The 20,930-nt window shown below is 35.4% G+C and overlaps 4 protein-coding genes across 5 annotated transcripts; 2 read left to right on the top strand and 2 right to left on the bottom strand.

The window, feature by feature from the left end:
• Positions 1-56: 56 nt before the first annotated feature.
• LOC111206479 (dnaJ homolog subfamily C member 2) lies at positions 57-3,210 on the bottom strand. The gene is made up of 2 exons (XM_022703470.2): positions 3,024-3,210; positions 57-2,180 (listed from the first exon to the last, which is right to left on the bottom strand). Exon 2 carries the CDS (start codon positions 2,158-2,160, stop codon positions 235-237), a length of 1,926 nt encoding a protein of 641 aa, XP_022559191.2. The 5' UTR covers positions 2,161-2,180; positions 3,024-3,210; the 3' UTR covers positions 57-234.
• Positions 3,211-3,335: 125 nt separating this feature from the next.
• Positions 3,336-5,908, top strand: LOC111206480 (putative pentatricopeptide repeat-containing protein At3g11460, mitochondrial). The gene has a single exon (XM_022703471.2). The coding sequence runs from the start codon at positions 3,381-3,383 to the stop codon at positions 5,235-5,237; it is 1,857 nt and encodes a 618-aa protein (XP_022559192.1). The 5' UTR covers positions 3,336-3,380; the 3' UTR covers positions 5,238-5,908.
• LOC106452527 (4'-phosphopantetheinyl transferase gsp) lies at positions 5,198-7,206 on the bottom strand. Of its 2 annotated transcripts, none has more exons than XM_013894673.3 (8): positions 6,764-7,206; positions 6,524-6,699; positions 6,280-6,347; positions 6,101-6,193; positions 5,871-6,026; positions 5,677-5,781; positions 5,466-5,595; positions 5,198-5,377 (listed from the first exon to the last, which is right to left on the bottom strand). In XM_013894673.3, exons 1-8 carry the CDS (start codon positions 6,847-6,849, stop codon positions 5,298-5,300), a joined length of 894 nt encoding a protein of 297 aa, XP_013750127.1. In that variant the 5' UTR covers positions 6,850-7,206; the 3' UTR covers positions 5,198-5,297. The 2 variants fall into 2 exon arrangements, with proteins under 2 accessions (XP_013750127.1, XP_013750128.1); XM_013894674.3 differs by having other exon boundaries at positions 6,280-6,342; positions 6,764-7,200.
• A 12,918-nt stretch (positions 7,207-20,124) lies between these two features.
• LOC106454180 (salicylate/benzoate carboxyl methyltransferase-like) lies at positions 20,125-20,442 on the top strand. Its single transcript, XM_013896342.2, has one exon. It carries the CDS (start codon positions 20,125-20,127, stop codon positions 20,440-20,442), a length of 318 nt encoding a protein of 105 aa, XP_013751796.2.
• Positions 20,443-20,930: the final 488 nt, after the last annotated feature.

Genomic DNA, 20,930 nt, shown 5'->3' with positions numbered 1-20,930 from the left:
CTGGCCATTATACTTTGATTTGTTCGGTTTAGTTTGAAAAATTGACAGATCGGAAATTTAAAATCAAATCATACATAAGATTAGATAAAAGTATTAAGTTTGTGATAGCAGGTATCAGAAGCAAATGAATCATTACAAATAATAGTAATAAAAGTTTGAAGGTTTTGATCTTGCAAAGTAACAGTGCCCTCATGAGGATTACAACCCAAAATTCTCATGGAGCTCCGATAAGATTTAGACTGCAGTTTTCTTGCTTCTGATGATTTCCTTAAGCTCTGCAAACTTCTTCTTGCACTGAATCACAGTCTTCCCAGGAACAGCTGCAGCTACTCTCTCCCATCTTTGGCTTGTCTCTTTGGGGAATGTCTTCAAAGCCTGAACCAAAGCTCTTTCTTGCACAGCAGACCAACCATCTGTCTCTACTGAACTTCCACTTGCTTCACCATTGCTCTCTGAGCTTTGACCAACAACAACAGTCTCTTTAACAGGTGGTTTCACCTTTGCTGTTGCCGGTAGAGACTCTCCCAGCTCCTCTCTTGTGGAGAGAGGGGAAGCGATTGTAGCAGTGGGTTTCCTCTTCTCGAGGAACGAGTCAAACGCTTTGGCGGAATCTGGTTTTTGGAGAAGAACGGTCTTGGTTGCTTTAAGAATCTCCTCAACTGATCTTCCTGTACCGATGTACTCTGATATAACTTCCCATCTACGAGACGTCCCCTTTGGATATTTTATCATTCCTTTTCTCAGCATATCAATCTCTTCCTTGCTCCATGGTTGTTTCTTCTGAGTGCTCTCCAACACAGAGACTCTCTCTGCACCGCCACCGTTGGTTTTCTCGCTTTCTTTCTCTTTAGAGTTGGCTTCTTGGTCTCTACTACTGTCGCTGCACCCGTCTCTGATCACCTTAGCCAACTCTAGCCCTTCTTTGTTTCCCATCTTATCGCAAAGACTCTGCAGCTGCTCGATGTTAAGCGTCATGCAAAGATTCTCTATATCTTCCTGTGAGATGTCAAGCAGACGCTGAGCCACCACAGGAGCTGAGAGAGTCCTGAGACGGTTACGCTCTTTGCGTATGAGCTTCTTCTCCTTCTCCTTAGCCTTCTTCTGCTGCTGTGCAGACTCCACCGCTCGCTTCTCCTCTTCCTCTTTCCTCCTCTTCTCTTCCGCAGCAGCGATAGCAGCTTCCTCCTCCTGCTTCTTCTTAGCCATAAGCTTCGCGTCTTTCTTCTGCTGCTTCTCAGCCTTCTCCTCTTCTTTCCTCTTCACAATCCTCGGGTCCTTCCTATACGCGTTGTCGACGAGAGTCCTGATCCTAGCGTGCTCCTCCTTCCTAGCCTTGGCCGTCGCTCTAGCGTTCTCCTTCTCCATCCACCTCCTTTCCTCGCGCGAATCCGCTTGTTCAAGATCATGCTCCTCTTCATCAGGAAACTCCCTCCAACTCTTGAAAGCGTACCAGAAGTTGTAGAACCTGTCAACCTCCTTGAGCTTCGTGTTCTCTTCTCCCAGATCAGGTATACGCTGGTTCACAGACCACCTAGCGTTCCTCTTGAAAGCTGGACCGAACACCTTGAAAAAGTCCTGTGGCGCGCAGTCCGTGGGGACCTCGTCGTCGAACTCATCGGTAGAGTCGAAGATTCTCCTCTTTAACGGATCCATCAGCACCTCGTAAGCCTCTTGGATCGCCTTGAAGCGAGACTCTATCTCCTCTTTTTTAGCCTCCTTGGCTTCTTCAGTCTCCTCTGTTAAAAGGAGAGAAGCGAGCTTGTCAGGATGGTGCTTCAAGGCGGCTTCGCGGTAGCTTTTCCTGATCTGATCCTCTGTTGCGAGGTACCTCAAGTTGCTCAGCCCCAGCAAGGCGTAGTGGTCTTGCTGCTGCGTGCCGGACTTCTTCTTTCCTTTGTTTGAATACGAGTTGAAGGAAGGAACGTACTCCTTCTCTTTATCGTCTCCTCCGGCTTTCTTGTCATCGCCTTCGCTGTCTGTGGGCTCCTCTGCGCAGCCGTGGAGTTTGAGAGCCGCGGAGTGGAAGGCGTGGCCCGCAGGCTCGCGGTTTAAGGCCTTCACGGGAAGGGAATTTGAAGAAGCGTACAGCGGTTTTCCATCAACAAGCTCCTCAGAGTATGTGATCAGCTTAATGGAAGAGTCGCTTCTAAGGCTCGGCATGGTGAAAAAAGGTTCAGATTCTGTCACAAAAGATTACAGAGATAATGTTAGCAATTTAAACGGGTCAGGTCAATATTCATCTACATATGTTAACCTTACCAGCAGTAGTAGACAAAGCTAAACTTATATATTAGCAAACGCTATGACTTGAAAAAAAGATACACAAGGCAAGCATCAAATCACAGTCCTAACAGATTACTAATTCAGTTGGTCTAACAATAACCAAAAGTTTGATAAATTAACTGAAACTCAACATTGTCCTACATCAAATTTTAACACAAAAAGGAGAAGGCAAAAACAACATTTAAGAGAGAACTTGATTGGAAGAACAAGGACATACAGATAAATGAGGCAAGTACACTACAGATCCAGCAGTAAGAGAAATAAACAAACTTTGTTATCAATATGTAAACTAAAAAACACAGAACCCGATACACGTTTTGTGACTTGCACCCACTTGGAAAGAGAGCGCAAATGCTCAACTACTGTAGTCACAGAACAGAACTAATCAAGTAATCCAGAGAGTACCGCCATAAAACCAGATAATCCACAAATCCTAGGAATTTCAATTGACAAGGAAGACAAAGCAAATCAAAACACTAACGCAACTTCGAGTCTGATTGCTTATAATTATAATAACAAATCCCCATCTCTTTAAAAGGATAATGATTTCTCAAAGCTGTGGTTTTTACATAGCAGATATGATTAAAAAACCCTACTTTTTCAACTTATCACTTTATTGCCCCCGTATACACACAACCCAATATGATCTTTTCGATCTTAAGAAACTTAACGAAGAATCTGATAGCAATAAAAAAAAAAACATCGAGGGGAAACAACAGTGTTAAATCTACTTTTCTTACCAGACACTCCGATCTGTCGGTCGCAAGCCGCTCCAGCGATCACTTTCCGCACGAGCTTCCTCCAACCCGCGGCGGTAGAGAGAGAGAGAACAAGAAGAATACAAGTTCAATCTGCGTTCACAGGAAATGAAATAGCGGCGGCAACGATTTGCTGATGGGAGAAGAAAGGGTCTATCAGATTATAACCTGTTTGGTTGTCTGAATAAAAATATTCTTTTCTTTTAATGTTACCATCTCGCGAATAGTTCGGGCCAGGCCCATTTATCCAATTATTGGGCCTTACTCTAAATAAGATATTCATATTACTACTATACGTTTTTACTTTTAACCAAACCAGTGATCACCGGCGGAGAAGCAATGGCAACCGGAAGAAGCCTTGTGCGGCGAGTGGCTTCGACGCCATGGAACGCGCGTCTTCGAGAGCTCGCTTCCCAATCACTGTTCTCCGAATCGATCACTCTCTATCGATCCATGCTCCGCTCAGGCTCCTCTCCAGACGCATTCTCTTACCCTTTCACTCTCAAGTCATGCGCCGCGCTTTCGCTCCCTGTCTCCGGCCAGCAGCTCCATTGCCACGTCATCAGAGAAGGCTGCGTCGCTGAGCCCTTCGTGCTCACCGCTCTCATCTCTATGTACTGTAAATGCGGTTTAGTAGAGGGCGCACGCAAACTGTTCGACGAAAATACTCAGTCGCATCAGCTCGGAGTTTGTTACAACGCTTTGATATCTGGATACACGGCGAATGCCAAGGTAGCTGATGCCACGTGTCTGTTTCGGACAATGAAGGAGAGATGTGTTTCGGTTGATTCAGTTACGATGCTGGGGCTTGTCCCTGTCTGCACGGTTCCTGATTACATCTGGTTTGGGATGTCTCTTCACGGAGAATGCGTTAGATTAGGTATAGATTCTGAGTTAGCTGTTTTGAATAGCTTTATTACAATGTACATGAAATGCGGATCGGTTGAGTCTGGTAGGAGGTTGTTTGATGGAGTTCCCGTGAAGGGTTTGATTACATGGAACGCTGTGATCTCTGGGTATGCGCAGAACGGATTGGCTTACGATGTTTTGGAGCTTTACGAGGAGATGAAATCTTACGGTGTTCGTCCTGATCCTGTCACGTTGGTTAGTGTTCTGTCGTCTTGCGCTCATCTTGGAGCTCAGAGGATTGGCCAGGAGGTGGAGAAGCTAGTTGAGGCAAATGGGTTTGTGTCTAATGTGTTTGTTAGCAATGCGTTGATTAGTATGTATGCTAGATGCGGTAACTTGGCGAAGGCGCGGGGTGTTTTCGACGTGATGCCTGTGAGAAGCTTGGTTTCGTGGACGGCTATGATAGGTTGCTATGGGATGCATGGAATGGCAGAGACTGGGCTTAAGCTTTTCGATGATATGATCAGGAATGGGATAAGACCCGACAAGACAGTCTTTGTGATGGTTTTGTCTACATGCAGCCACTCAGGTTTAACAAATAAAGGTTTGGAGTTGTTTGATGCGATGAAGAGAGAGTATAAGCTGGAGCCTGGTCCTGAACACTACGCCTGCGTAGTGGATCTACTCGGAAGAGCTGGTCGCATAGATGAGGCCTGTGAGTTTATAGAATCAATGCCTATTGAACCGGATGGTGCTGTTTGGGGCGCTCTGTTGGGTGCCTGTAAAATCCACAAGAATGTGGACATGGCAGAGGTAGCTTTTGCAAAGGTGATTGAGTTGGAACCGATGAACATTGGCTACTATGTTTTGATGTCGAACATATATACAGACTCGAATAATCAAGAAGGAATCTGGAGAATACGGGTAATGATGAGAGAGAGAGGATTCAAGAAAGAGCCCGGGTATAGTTACGTGGAGCACAAGGGAAGAGTTCACTTGTTTTTGGCTGGGGATAGAAGTCATGAGCAAACAGAGGAAGTCTATAGGATGCTGGATGAGCTAGAAACTTCCGTGATGGAGATCGAGGGAAACACAGACTGTGATAGATGCGGAGAGGTTTCTAGCAGTACGCGTGAGCACAGCGAGAGGTTAGCAGTAGCGTTTGCGATCCTCAAGACTAGTCCAGGGGCAGAGATTCTTGTGATAAAGAACCTGAGGGTTTGTGAAGATTGTCATGTGTTCATCAAGATGGTTAGCAAGATTGTAGATCGTAGGTTTGTTGTAAGAGATGCATCAAGGTTCCACTATTTCGAAGATGGGCTCTGCTCGTGCAAGGATTACTGGTGATTCTCCCATAGTCTCACAAACACAATGCTCAGAAAGTGTACTACAGAGGATGTATATAAACTACAGAAATATTCTTTCAGAAATAAGTTGGTCTTCTACAAAGGGGATGGTTTTCCGAACAATGATCTTCGTAGGAGCTCCTGCAAAAAGAAAAAAAAAAGTGATGAAGAAACCACTAAACCAATGGATCCTTCACTGTGAAGAGATATATCACAACTGAAATTGCACCTTCGTTAGCTTGATCATCTTCAGTACAGACTGCAGCATAATGAGAATCAGCCAAATCAAAAAGGGCAAACTTCCATCCTCCGTTGCATTTCTTTGTCTCCTCCGGTGGATCGGCTGTCACTTCAGATGTCTACAGAAAAAAATCAGAGATCTTTAAGGAAGGAAGTGAACAATACAACACTTGGAATCTGAGTTGAAGTCAAAAACAAACCTTGCAAAGGTTGTAGGCTCCCTCTGTTCCAGGCATAGACTGGATTGTGAAGGTATTAAAAGGTGCAGCGGAGAAGCCTTTTCCTAATGCTTTCACATATGCCTCCTGGATACACAATCACCACAAGAGTTTCTAGCTTTTGAAAAGGATCAATTATTTTAGTCTCAAATGTATTTGTTTTTCGTAGAAACTACCTTAAGAGTCCATAGCTTAATAAATTCCTTTCTCTGAACTTCTGGATCCAGTATAGTTGCCAAAACGTTCACTTCATCAGCAGAGTAAAATCTTTTTGCGAATGCTAAGACATCATGTTTTATCTTCCTTTCCTTGTCTTCAACATCAATACCAACCTACAATAGTAGTAAACTGCAACTGTTCAAATACAAACAAAACTAGATGTAATTTGCTAAATAAGAAGACTTACGGGAACATGTACTGTCACCCCACAGGCAATTAAAGAGTCTGTGTGGGAGATGTTGAAATGCAATGGCTGGTTATTGCAGTTCTGCCAATCTACCTGTAAGAAATTTAAACAAGAACAAATGAAATGTTTCGTCCCAACCCCAGACAATGAGTCTACTCCCAAACAATCATCTCACTCACCTCAGGCTTCCCATACACGTTCTTCTTGAACATCAAGGATCGAGGATCGACCTCCTTGTTTGTCTGATCTAATAACAAAACCAAGATTACAGTTAATACCCTTCAAAGTTCAAACTTTCTGTGAGAAAAGTCCTACTTAATAACCACATAGTAAAAACCAATATATGCTCACAAATTCAGGTAAGTCTTGACTAGTTATCATATAGAAAGGCCGAGGCTTTAAGAGACTAGATGAACAACATACATCTAGCAATGGTGGTTCGAACCAAGGTGCGGGCAAGCAAAGCATTCTTCTTGAGCTCATCGCCACGCATCTGATCAACTCCATCTTTCTCAATTGGCGAGAGAAGTTGTGAGTAGCGTTTCAAAAGAGATGTGCTTTTCACTTCATCTGGTATAACATACCATAGGTGAGTCTCCCTGCAAGAGATTTAGAACATAAGCTTCAAAGCCTATCAACTAAAACGTGGGATGAGGAACTTACCTACGAGATGGAAGTTGCAGAGGGATCAGTGAAGGCAAATCGATCGAGAAGCTTCGGTGCATTTGAGACATGACACTGATTCTCATGTGATTGATTCTCCGGCTAATTTTACGGTGAGTCGGTGCCGGAGGTCAGATGCATATACCCCCTAATCAGCTAGGATTCTGAAATCATAACAAATTGTACCGAACCAGACCATTTTAAACCGAGCGATTTTGCTTGATGCTCAAACTTAACTAAACCGAAATTTTATTTTGGTTCCGGTTCCGTTGGGTGGATTGTTGATCTCTCCCTTGATCTTCTTCGACTCTACCGATTTGCATCTCCAACAGTCTCTCAACTCTCCAGCTCCACCTTTCTATCAACTGGGTTTGGCATTGATTGGCCTTTTAACTAAAAGCCGGTTAGGCTCGTAAACATTTCTCTAAATTTTAATTGAAAGCCATCTCTCGCGGGTGGGGTTATTGTAATATAAGATAGATACATCTCTTATATTTTTTAACTAAGAAAAACTATATTTAGATATAAGAGATGTTTTTTACCTGAAAAGTGTCAAATTATGCTCTAATCATGTTCTTAAAGCATTTCCAACCCAACCTCAAATCCTCAAATTTTTAAGTTTAGTGATCATTCCAATCCAACCTCAAATCTTCTAATTTTGAAGTTTTACTATTCAGAACCTTAAAATTATCTTTTATTTTCTTTTTGGTCCTTATAATTATTTATTTTCATAAATATTAGTAAATTTTGTTAATGTAAGAACTACAATGCAAATAAATAAACTTTTAAGGATTTTTTGAGGATTCATGGTTGATGTAACCAACCCTCAAATCCTCATTTCAAAGTTTTGCTCCCCGTAAAATGAGGTCTTGGGTTGGAGATGCTCTTAGAGCATCTGCAACAACCCTTTATCCCTTTATTTATTGAAGAATTTTGCATTCCGACATCCATTTATCCCTTTATATTTTAAAGGAGTGAACAGTTCACTTTCAAATATAAAGAGTCACTATTCAGACTCTTTAAACACTATTCACTTTTCACTTTAGTCTCTACAATTATATATGTCTTACAATTGCATGACAACTTTTTATATATCATATTTTAGTACTTATCATTATAGTTTTTTAAAACTATTTCAATAAAAATACATTATTAACTATTTAATACTATCTATATTTATATTTGACTACATATTATTATATATTTTTCAAAAATACTTTCTCTTAATATCTATCAAATAATATGCTTTACTGAGGACTAATGATTATATTTAGTTATTATACTATTGAGGACTAAAATGTAATACATTAAAAATTTAAAGAAAATATATAAAGGACCAACGTTGGACAACTATCCCTTTATCCATTTATTTTTAGTGGATTCCTTCTTTAAAATAAAGAGTGTCGTTGGAGATGCTCTTAATCACAAAAAAAAAAACTGTTATGAAAAGACATTTATTAAACTTAAAAAAAAACTCAGGCCCAGAGTCGGCCCATGACAGGAACCAAATACAAAGATGAAGAAAGAGACTGTTTTGCCAAACAGTCGGCTTCCACATTCATCGATCGAGAAAAGTAACTAAAAGTGATAACGACGAAAATAGAGGAGATGTGCTTGATATCCTTGATGATACCATATATTTCCTTTATCTGCATGCCAGCGTTAATAGCTCTGATGAGCGTTGAGTTGTCAGAGAAGCACCAGAGCTTTCGAAGCCCTAAAGTCTCTGCGGAGAGGAGAGCCGATCGGAGAGCAATAGCTTCCGCAATTAGAGGCGAGTTAATCAGATCCTTTGTTGTAGCACCTTGCGTAATCCGTGAACCAGTCGAATCAGTGAAAATCCAAGCCAGTTCAGCTCTCTTCGATTGAATATTCCATGCCGCATCTGTTCTACAAGCCACTATTGAGGATTCTCCCGTCGTTAATGATTACATGTCGAACATGTGCATTTGGAACAGATCAGCATATGCACATATTGTAAGACTAAGACCAATACATCTTATATATTAAAACAGAAGTCACAACTTTGATTCATGTGTGATTTTTTAAAAAATGGAACCAATGGACCTATTTCTAAAAAGTCATGTTATATTTAATCTCTAATCTTATCATTTAAATTTTTGGCCTACTAGAATTTTTTATTGGGCTATTAATAATTGAATTTAAACAATAGATGATCTATTGGATTTAAATTAAATAAATATAATTTAATGTTGTGATACTATACCTCCATATGTTAATTATTAAAATATTTGTCGAAGTCAACTTTTAAAATTATAAAGATTTTTTCTAAATAACAAAAATCATATCTTATATATTAAAACAGAAGTCACAACCTTGATTCATGTGTGATTTTTTAAAAAATGGAACAAATGAACATATTTCTAACAAGTCATGTTATATTTAATCTCTAATCTTATCATTTAAATTTGGGCCTACTAGAAATTTTTATTGGGCTATCAATAATTGAATTTAAACAATTAGATGATCCATTAGATTTAAATTAAATAAATATAATTTAATGTTGTGATACTATACCTCCATATGTTAATTATTTAAATATTTGTCGATGTTAACTTTTAAAATTATAAAGATTTTTTTAAATAACAAAAATCATATTATCTAACAATGATTAATATTTACTACCTTAAACCAATGAAAACAAATTTTAAACTATATAGTTTATTTTAAAATTAAACAAAAACTAAATGTTTAGTTATTTACTAGATAATATAAATTTATAAAGCGAAAAGTTTAATTTTTTAAAAACAATCTAAATTTGTGAAATGTTACAATATCTTTGAATATGAAAATAAAACAATATTTCGCTAATCTTTATATATATAGTTACGATTTTAATAATGAAATAATAATACGAAAATATATATATAGAAGAAGATACAAATACATGTGCAAGTTTGAAACAATCTATTCAATGAAAAAATATACCATAAACTTATTTTGTTTTAAAAATTGATAGACACATATATATATTATAATATATATCAATTTAAAATTGAAAATAAAATATTTATATAAAAATAAATGAAAACAAAAATCTGCGCGGTTGCGCGGGTCGAGATCTAGTTTCATATTACCATTGGTATTAGTTTTTTTTTTTGGGTAAAAAATATCGTGTTTTATAAACAGAAGTCTAAAGTTTAATTTAAAAAGACTTGGATTTTTTTTATGTTTTGAATATCAACTTGCATATTATTTTTTTTGAATATCAACTTGCATATTATTGCTCAATAGCGAGTTGCAGTTTCGGCTGTTCGAGTTGTTGAAACTCTGCTTCTCTGTTATTAATCTGACCCAATGAATAAGCGGTTATTTTCAGAACTAAAACAAAACATATTCTTGTAATTAACGTGCAACACACAACCATGAGATTTTTATTGGCAAATGGTAATCACCATTGATATCTTGGTGAAGATCGACCATTTAATACTTCAATAGTAAAGCTCAACAGCACAGCATTAATTCACAGCATGTCTTCGAGCATATACATACTAACCATCATCAGTTTCTTCTGACTCAACATAAACATTGTCTCGAACAATGGGATCCAAGAATTCATTTACCAGGGAGACGAGTTTTTGAGCTTGTCAAGCAGTATTGCATGTTAACATATCTCATTTAAAATTTTTACGCATCCGCGAGTATGTGTATTTTGTAGTTTCTACTCTCCGGTTCCAGCAGTTTCGATATGTGAAACAAGCAAATGAAGAGCAAAAACTGTTGAGAAAATCTTTAGTTAATAATTATTCGGCACTCAATCGTACTGTATAGATCACATGTATTGCATATTTCGTGAAGGACCATGCATGGTACCCACCTTTTTGTTCTTTCTTTTATATGAAGAAATTTGAGTGTACTAGTCGATCGTGGCCTACGTACAAACTCTATGGGCAGAAATAATGCAGCACCAATAGAAAATTTTTCTCAACCGAAGTTTTGTGTTCCACATGATGTGAGGTCTATATAGGTACGTGGCATGGAACGTGATGTATCTAGTGACAATAATCTTCGGTATTTAGGTGCAGAAACAAAATGACACATTTTTTTTTTGAGAAAACAAAATGACACATTTGTTAGGACTTAGTACATACATAGCTTTTTAGGTTTATAAACATCTCAACCTAATGATGTTAAAAACAACATCTCAACCAAATTTCTTTTAGTAAAAATAAAAAATATCTATAGTTAAGAAATGGATATACATATTTAAGACTATAAAATGTTCATTAACATAATCAATAAATAAACATATATTCACCTTAATTAAAGCTAATTTTCTCTATATTTTTTTTTTGATTTTCTCAAATTTAATTGACGGAATATACACTATAGTAAGATTATGCATGCATTTACCATTAATATTATTTTTGGTCAAAAGATTTGAGTATTGCAAAAATACAATCAATAATATAAATAAAATAAAAGATTTATATACAGATCTTAAAATTATAGTAAAAGCGAATTTTATAATATATAGAAATTTTAGAATTATAAATTATTCATTAACACAATCATTGAGCAAATGAATATTCACTTTAATCAGATTTTTTCTCTTATTTGTTTTTGCTTGTCTATCGGCAGGATATACATATAGTAAGACTACACATGCATTATACCATCAATATTCGTTTTTGGTCAGAAGATTCGAGTATCATAATCAAAGTCTACGATACAGTACTTAAGGACTTTAGTGTTGCTAATCCATGCAAGTATTACCGTAATCTCACACGGTTTGACTAAGAGCATGATTATTCCAGAGATCCATTTAGGATTTTTTATTTTTTTTAATACTTTCAAGTAATAAATGTGAGTTAAGAGACTACATTAAGAGACCTAAACATTTATACGCTACAATGCAAATCTCTTAATTTAGGGTTCTTAAAAAAAATTATTAAACATTTTTTTATGGAGTTTTTGCCAAAACTAATTCACAACTTGATTTTAACCCCAAACCTATACCCAAATTTGAATCAAATGCAAAACTAACCTAAAAGCCTAGTGAAATTACAGCTCAGCCCCTTGTGACCAAACAAAAAAATAGAAGCCATTTTTACGAATATAGCCCTAGTAAATTGTCTGAGTTGTCTGAGATGTTGGAAGTCGTCTGGACGACTGAAGTGTAAGTTGTCTGGTACCGGTTTATTTTAAAAATAATTTATAAATCTTGTAAAAAAATATTTTGATGTGTGAAAAATAAAAATCAAGTAATTATAAACAGTTTTAAGTGATATAAATTAAGATATGATAAAATTGATTTGTTTTGAAGATAGATGAGTGGAAGTAGTGAATCATGAAATACTTTGGTTTAGGAGTTTGGCAAACATATGTTGTAGTATTGTATGTATTGTTAGGGTTAGATTTTGGAAAACTAAAATGTTTTTTTCAAAAATTAGTTTTCACCTATATGTGTTTATTTATGTGTATAGTAAACACTTTTCAAGTTTGATTTGATTTTATGAAGTCTTTAATTAGATAATTAAGTTTAGGGGTTATGTTTAGGGTGTGGACGACTTATATTTCAGTCGTCTGTTGAATAATTTACTCGGACGACGTATATTTCAGTCGTCTGTTGAATAATTTACTCGGACGACTTACATTTCAGTCATCTGGTGAAGAAATTAAAACAGACGACTTACATGTAAGTCGTCCAAATATTCCCGCCTAAATTTTTTTAAGAAAATTATTTTCCCGCTTAAATAATTTAAACCAGACGACTTACTTGTAAGTCGTCTGGAAAGTCTTCAATTTTAGTTTCCCGCTAAAAATATTTAATTTCCAGCTAAAAATATTAAACTCTTCTGGACGACTTACATGTAAGTCTGTTTTAATTTCTTCACCAGACGACTGAAATGTAAGTCGTCCAGGAAGTCGTCTGAGTCAAAAATATTTAACCTAATTGGATTTTTTGTCTCCCTATATAAAGAAAAATTTACACATTCTCTCTCCTCCTCTCAAATGGCTGCAACAAAAATGTAATGTTCATCATTCTAAAACTCTCCAACCTCTCTCTAATCTCTTTGACTTGAAAACACCAAACTTTATATGAATTTTTCAGTTTTGTCTCATGTATTTCTTACTAATCTATCTCTTTTGCAGGTTTTTAATCAAATGGTACTCATCTTCCACTAATTTAAAGGTAAATTTATTAATTTTAGATATGTATTTTTGTGTGTTCTATAGATGTATATTTATCTAATCTTCCACTCATTTTCTCTATTTTTAAGTCATTTGAACGTTTCTGGATATGCAAGTTTTTCAGATCTGGATTTGATATGCAGGTTTTTCAGATCTTGAAGACTTCTTGGACGACTTACCTGTTAGTCGTTTGGAAGTCGTCTGGAAGTCGTCTGGACTTCTTGGAAGTCTTCCGACAAAGTCGTCTAGACTTCCAGGAAGTCGTCTGGACTTCCAGGAAGTCGTCTGGACTTCCAGGAAGTCGTCTGGACTTCCAGGAAGTCGTCTGGACTTCATGAAAGTCTTCTGACGAAGTCTCCCTTTCATAATAGATCTGAGCATTTTGGTAAGTTCTTATGTCTGATTTTTCTTCATTTGGTAACTTCTTGTTGTATAAAGTTCTTACTTTTTTCCCAAACTAAAACTCTCCAAACCCACTTTAATCTCTTTGACTTGAAAACACCAAACTTTATATGAATTTTCCAGTTTTGTCTCATGTCTTTCTTACTAATCTATCTTTTTGCACGTTTTTAATTAGATGGTACTCATCTTCCACTAATTTAAAGGTAGATCTATTATTTTTAGATATGTATTTTTGTGTGTTCTGTAAAGGTAGATTTATCTAATCTTTCACTCATTTTTTTCTGTTTTTAAGCCATTTGAACGTTTTTGGATATGCAGGTTTTTCAGATCTGGATTTAATATGCAGGTTTTTCAGATCTGGAAGACTTCTGGGACGACTTACCTGTTAGTCGTCTGGAAGTCGTCTGGAAGTCGTCTGGACTTCTTGGAAGTCTTCTGACAAAGTCGTCTGGACATCCTGTAAAGTCGTCTGGACTTCCTGTAAAGTCGTCTGGACTTCCTGTAAAGTCGTCTGGAAGTCGTCTGAACTTCCTAAAAGTCTTCTGACAAAGTCGTCTGAACTTCCTGGAAGTCGTCTGGACTTCTTCGAAGTCGTCTGGACTGCTTAAAAGTCGTGTGGTCTTGTCTACTCAAGTGGAATCCAAGCTTGTCTTTGTAGAAGAATGATCTATAATAGTTTTGTTTGTGGTCTGTTTTGTGAATTGCATGTCTACTCTTTTAGTTGTGAATTTTTTGTAAAATCAGTAATAATGTTTTCCAAGATGTATTAAATGTGCTAACAATGTGTTTACACATTTACAAATCAATGAAATAATAGACTTCAGTAGCCTTTTTCTTATCTTTGGATCTCTCATATGCAATAATAAACTCCAATGGCCTTTTTCTCATCTTAATAAACAAGAATGTTGGTAGCTTTATATTGATACAACATTTTAAGAAGCATTTTAACCCTTCTTCCAACTCACAACAATAGTCATCATTATTGTCTATACCAATAATACTTAAGAGATGGAAACAAACAATAGTAACTAGTCAAAGCATATCATATTTTATTATAAGTTTGCGTTGAAAAACTTAGTCAAATTTAGTAAAACTAAGGGAGAGAACATATTTTGTAAATATGAGTTTTAAGTTACTTATCACTCTTAAAAATACAAGTTATTCAAAAACTAACGTAGAAGACTTAAAAACTAGCGAAGAAGACGTGGACGACTTCAATATAAGTTGTCCAGACGACTAAACTATACGTCGCCTGGTCAACACAGAGGTTATTTTTGCAATTGACTTTGAAATCTGTTATTTCAGACGACTGAAAAATAAGTCGTCTACTATTGTTTGGCTAAAAAAAAAACTCCAAAAAAGCTAGACGACTTATATATCAGTCGTCATAGGTTAGTTTTGCATTTGACTGGATTATTTCAGAAGTTTGACTTTTCTGGACGACTTACATTTCAGTCGTCTAGTGAAAATTAAAATAATAATATTTTTTTAAAAGTAGACGACTTACAGTTAAGTCGTCATAGGTTAGTTTTGCAATTGAAAAAAAAACTTCAAGATTTAATTATATACAGACGACTTATAATTCAGTCGTCCACGAGACGACTGAAATGTAAGTCGTCCAAAATTTACGAGGTTTGACCAGAATCTCGGAAAAAAATCCTGGACGACTTACAAGTAAGTCGTCTCGTGGACGACTTACAAGTAAGTCGTCTCGTGGGCGACTGAATTATGAGTCGTCTGTGTATAATTAAATTTTGAAGTGTTTTTTTTCAATTGCAAAATTAACCTATGACGACTTAACTGTAAGTCGTCTACTTTTAAAAAAATATTATTATTTTAATTTTGCCAGACGACTGAAATGTAAGTCGTCTGGGGAAGTCAAACTTCTAAAATTATCCAGTCAAATGCAAAACTAACCTATGACGACTGAAATGTAAGTCGTCTAGGTTCTTTGGAATTTTTTTTGAAACCAAACAAAAACAGACGACTTAACTTTCAGTCGTCTCAGGTTACAGATTTCAAAGTCAATTGCAAAAATAACCTCTGCGTTGACCAGACGACTTCCAGGTAAGTTGTCTACAGCCAGACGACTTCCCAAGTAAGTCGTCTGACGAACAGATCTGGAAAAAAATTCGATGTCATACCTTAAATTGGTGAGATAAGTTCCTTAGCATACATAAGACTTCTCCAAGCACACATAATCACAAACGAAAGTAACCCACCCAGAATCGTTAGCTTCTATGAATCTATGAACCATAAAAAATGTAGAATCAAAATATTGGGTTTTTTTAGCTCATTGTGGAGAGAAAGTGAGAGATATGTTGTGTTTAGTTCACAAGAATGGAAAAAAAAGAAGGGTAAATCGATTTTGGGAGCATTAAGAGCTTCAAATTGGTTGTTCATGGTGGTTGTGGTATTGATGACAATGACAATCTTGTAATTACTTGAAGATGATGAGGGTGAGAGAGTAAAAATGTCATTTTCGAAGAAAAAAAGAAAAAAAAAAATTGATGGCATTTTCGTAAATTATATGAACTTGTGGGGTGAATAGGGCAAAACCAATTTAAAAAAAAAGAGGTTAGTTTTGTGTTTGACTTTAAGTTATAGGTCAATTCTGCAAAAAGACCTTTTTTTATTAAACTTAAAATTTATTGATTAAATAAAACATAGTAGAAGATAACATCTTAAACATAGATTTAAAAAGAAACATAAAGCAAAAATTAGTAAAATAAACGATAATAATTTGAAAACAGCATCCGAGCTCAGTTGTTGTTTTCATCACGTCCAAATTTACGCCATACATTTCAACCAAATCATAATATATAGTAATTAGCTATTATGGATTGAATCGAATTGAATAATAATTAAATTGCAAATTAATTAATAATTAAATTGCAAATTAATTAATAATTAATAAATTAATTTTTATTTTATTAATTTAATTCTAATTTACAAATATATTTTGGTTTACAAAACTAAACCATAATTAAAAAAAAAGTAAACCTAGAAAAAAAAAACTAAACCACAGGTTAAACTAATTCCTTCGAACTTCAAGTCCCCCGCTCTCGCTTCCTCACTGATTTTTTTGACACATGTCTCTTAAGAGACGTTTCCTCTTTCCCTTGATTAAGAACCGTGTCTTCAGTATTTATATCTATTTTTCTTTTTTTTTAAATCCAATTTGTTTAAGAAACACATTTAAGAACCTGCGTTAATGCTCCTCTTATTTTCTTATTTTAACATTCCACATAATCTTCTCTCTCGTCCACCTAATTTATTCAACACCCATTTCATTCTAAACCTCTACAATGGTTTGTTTTACAAAATTTAACACCCTACTCTACAACTCTTAATTCATATTTTTGTTTTTACAACATTATAATTACATATTAATAATTAACTTAAAAACTAAAATAACATAACTTTTAATAATATTTATTTTAAATTATTATATTTAGCTTATTTTTTAAAATGATTATTATTAGAATCCATTTAACAAAAAAGAAGGAATAAAACATTAAATTAGTTGATTATAAAGAAAAAAGACATTTTTTCCTGTATCAAAATGAAATGATTATATTAAAAACCTTGAATTTTGATTTTTTTTAAAAGTTTTATTATGTAATAAATGCATTTGATTTATTGAGTGAGGATAAAAAACAAAAGAAATTTGCACAGCCAATCAAAAAACGACATATTGCAGCACTGGGCAAAAAAAAAAAGTTTCAACAGTTGAAACTTTGCAACGAGTGTTGATGCCACCTAGATTAACTAAATTTATAACACACTCATTGCAAAGATTTCAACTGCTTGAAACTGATTTTCAACATGATCTCTATTGTGGGTAGTCTTAGAATAGTTTAGGTTGACGACTCAAAACTTCCCGACCACCAAAAACACTCTTCTACAACAATCTCTATGATAACCTTAGAACATCACCAAATCCAAAATTATTACTAATTTCAAGTTTCAACTAGTTGGATGTGTTTAACTCTTAATTTACGATATGTAACTCACACACACCTCTTCTCTCTCTCTGGTGGCCGCTGCCTCCTGGCACGGTCACCGGGAATCATCCAATTTTTTTCTTTGTTTTTGTTTTTTGTTCCATTTTGTTATCTTTTCATATTTTTTGTATGTGTTTTCTGGTCATAATGAGTTGAGTTGATTTTTCTTGGGTCAGATCCGATGATTTTCCGACGATTTGAGTTTATCTACTCGGGTTTCTATGAATTCTGACCCGAGTTTTTGAGAGTTGTTGGCTCCTGGTGGAACGACGGTTTTGTCGTAAGTTCCAGATCCTTGTGGAGCGACGGTTTTGTGTTGTGTTGATTTGTTTAACCTCCTCGACATTTTGGTGGCAGGTTGTTTCTCTTCTCTGTTTAACAAGTTAACGGCCACTGTTATACTATCATAGGTCAAAATTGGTGGAAATTTATCTTATAGAGATAGATCCCCAGATTTTGTGTTCTTCTCAAGTTGCTACTGTAGATAAAAGAAGTGACAGTTTCAAGGATCCAAGCTTATGTTTTGACAATTTGGCCCTTAATTTTGGATCTTCCATATCGATGGTAAACATGCGACATAACCTTGTCATCTTTATGGACTCCTCCGTTCATGTTCATGATGATATTTTGTATCCGAAGCATTACTTTCACTTGCAAAATAGAGTGGAAGCTATAAGAAGAGATCACAATCCTCTTTGACTCGCCATGTTCTCTTTGGTTGTAACAACTATTCAATGAGAAGGTTGGTCAGTAATGCTTACGCCTTGAGAATTAGTACAAAACAGTCTGTTGGTTACTACTATCTCAATTTTCGATGGATTCTATCTATATGCTCTTTTAAGGTCTTAATATCACCTAACTGGTGATTTTTTTAGATTTATTTTTGTAAAAAAAACTTATTGTTTTAACTTTATTTTCTTATGGCTGGAAACTAAACATCCTTAAAAAAACTCACACACACGCATCTAAATATAACACACCAACATTGCTATAATTACGAATAATTACTATCACGTCCTTTCAATTGTAAACTTATCTTAACTGAATTAAAGTCAACAAAAAACATAAAATCTGGATGAATCTTTTATAGAATTCGTTTTTTTGGGTCTAATGTTAAGTATCTATTAGTGGTATTAATTTATCACAAAGGGCATCGGCTTTGCTACACATGGCTGTGTTTCATGTATTTGTTCTTTTTATATGCTAAGATGCTACTTTTTCCTTTTTTAGTATGCTACTTGATTAAGTTCCATTTCTCTATAAATTGAAGTGCGAGTTGCATTTTCAATACAAATCTTCAAATAACTCTCATTGAGTCATACCATTAATAAGTACGATAAAAGATGGATTCAAGATTCAACGATACCGTTCATTCCTTGAGGTTCGTCTCTCTAATTCATAATTACAACACCTAGCACACTTATTTTGTTTGATTCAACTGTTTCACAATACATTTACATATATATATGCTAGTTAATATTGCATGTCCATGTCCACTACTAATCTATGTATTCCGCGATGTAGGTATACTGATGAAAAGAGTGACGATGAGTATGCATTTGTGAAAGCTTTACGTATGAGTGGTGGAGTTGGAGCCAACAGTTACTCCGCCAATTCTCTACTTCAGGTTCTTCAATATTCTTTTCCTTTTAGCTTAAATAACAAAATTAATCTTATTTGGTAAATCAGAAGGAACGAAATTATCATTTCATTATGGTGAATATTTAATTTAAAATATTAACCAACAAATGGCAAGAGGTGCTATATAAGAAGAATAATCTAGACTTGCTTATATGAAATTGTGATTCAATCAACCGTGGACGAATTTTTTGTTTTGTTTTTGGAAACATGATTATAGTCTCGAGATATTACTTAACTCTTTGTTTGGTTCACAGTGAAGAGTTTTATCAATGGCCAAACCAGTCTTGGTAAGAAACACAGAAGAAATGATGATGAATTTAAACTTCCCTAACTATATCAAAGTTGCTGAATTGGGTTGTTCCTCGGGGCAAAACACGTTTTTGGCTATCTCTGAGATCATCAACACCATCAATGTGTTGTGCCAAAACTCGAATCAAAACCCTCCAGAAATCGACTGTTGTCTCAATGATCTTCCAGAAAACGATTTCAACACGTTCAAGTTCGTGCCCTTCTTCAACAAGGAGATCATGATGACAAACCAAGCATCGTGTTTCGTCTATGGAGCACCAGGTTCCTTTTTACTCTAGGCTCTTCTCTCGCAATAGCCTCCATTTTATACACTCTTCATACGCTCTCCATTGGCTCTCTAAGGTAATTTTAGACGCTGTTATAACATTTTCGTTTACATAAAACTGAGTTATTTGATAATTAAACGGCGGAGTTGTGTTTTTATAATTATAGGTTCCAGAAAATCTCGAAAATAATAAGGAAAATGCGTACATATCAAACTCAAGTCCTCAAAGTGCATACAAAGCTTACTTGAATCAGTTTCAACGAGATTTCTCAATGTTTCTAACGTTACGTTCTGAAGAAATTGTCTCTAATGGACGGATGGTTCTTACCTTCATCGGTAGAAACACTCTTAACAGTGATCAATTTTATAGAGATTGTTGTCACATTTGGACACTGCTATCAAAATCTCTCGGTGATCTAGTCTTCGAGGTATATATATATATATATATAACCAAATTGTTCATTAGTTATAACTTATAACTATTATTAATCACAACAATCTGTTGTCCAAAAAAATAAAAATCACAACAATCTCTTTTTTAACATGGCCTAGTGAGTAAACCAAAACTGGATGCATTCAACATGCCATTTTATGATCCGAACGAGCAAGAACTCAAAGAAGTGATACAAAACGAAGGTTCTTTTGAAATCAATGACTTAGAAACACATGGATTTGATCTTGGCCATAGTAACTGCGACAACAACGAAGAAGATAACTATGAAGCGGGATACAATGAAGCCAAATCTGTAAGAGCCGTTACTGAACCAATGCTTATTGCTCATTTTGGAGAAGATGTTATCGATATCTTGTTTGATAAGTATGCTCGCCATGTGACACAACACGCGAGCTGCAGAAACAAAACGAGTGTCACTCTTGTCGTTGCGTTGACTAAGAAATAATCAGCTTCTGCTTGAATATAATTGCTTGTTTATTTACTTAAGATTTACTGTCGTTTCTCTTCCAGCTAATAAATTCTAAGACTTGCCCCTCATGTGATGATATGATGCTTGTCCTGGAAAATGGATTGTTATTGTAATTGTAATATGTGATATATGTTCTATGTGTAATAATCATCAATGATAAAATGCATGGTCAATTTGGTAAAACAATAATACTTATGTTTCCACATTAAAAATAGTTTTAGGAGTTTTTCCATAAGAGAATATTATTTATTAGGTTTTAAAATTTTGAAGTCTTATAAACACAAAAAAGGACTATGATGTTGCTAATGCAGGTTAATTACTTTAAGCTCATACAATTTGATTAAGCGAATCTTCGTCAGCACACACACACACACTTGTTCTCACTTATTTGAGACTAGCAGAAGATCAAGGTGAGTCCTCTCAGAGATTTGATACATGCATTGTTTAATCATTAATTACTATCA

Source organism: Brassica napus, chromosome C5, assembly GCF_020379485.1.
Source record: "Brassica napus cultivar Da-Ae chromosome C5, Da-Ae, whole genome shotgun sequence".
Lineage (NCBI taxonomy): Eukaryota > Viridiplantae > Streptophyta > Magnoliopsida > Brassicales > Brassicaceae > Brassica > Brassica napus.
Note: the sequence above shows the minus strand (reverse complement) of the source record. Positions and strands in the feature narration are given on the sequence as shown.

Coding starts and splice junctions, on each gene's coding strand:
- LOC106454180 (XM_013896342.2), top strand. CDS start 20,125: ATGCCATTTTATGATCCGAACGAGCAAGAACTCAAAGAAGTGATACAA.
- LOC111206480 (XM_022703471.2), top strand. CDS start 3,381: ATGGCAACCGGAAGAAGCCTTGTGCGGCGAGTGGCTTCGACGCCATGG.
- LOC106452527 (XM_013894673.3), bottom strand. CDS start 6,849: ATGAGAATCAGTGTCATGTCTCAAATGCACCGAAGCTTCTCGATCGAT. Junction 5,596..5,676: donor GAGCCTACAACCTTTGCAAG/GTTTGTTTTTGA, acceptor TTTTTTCTGTAG/ACATCTGAAGTGACAGCCGA. Junction 5,378..5,465: donor AGATGATCAAGCTAACGAAG/GTGCAATTTCAG, acceptor TTCTTTTTGCAG/GAGCTCCTACGAAGATCATT.
- LOC111206479 (XM_022703470.2), bottom strand. CDS start 2,160: ATGCCGAGCCTTAGAAGCGACTCTTCCATTAAGCTGATCACATACTCT.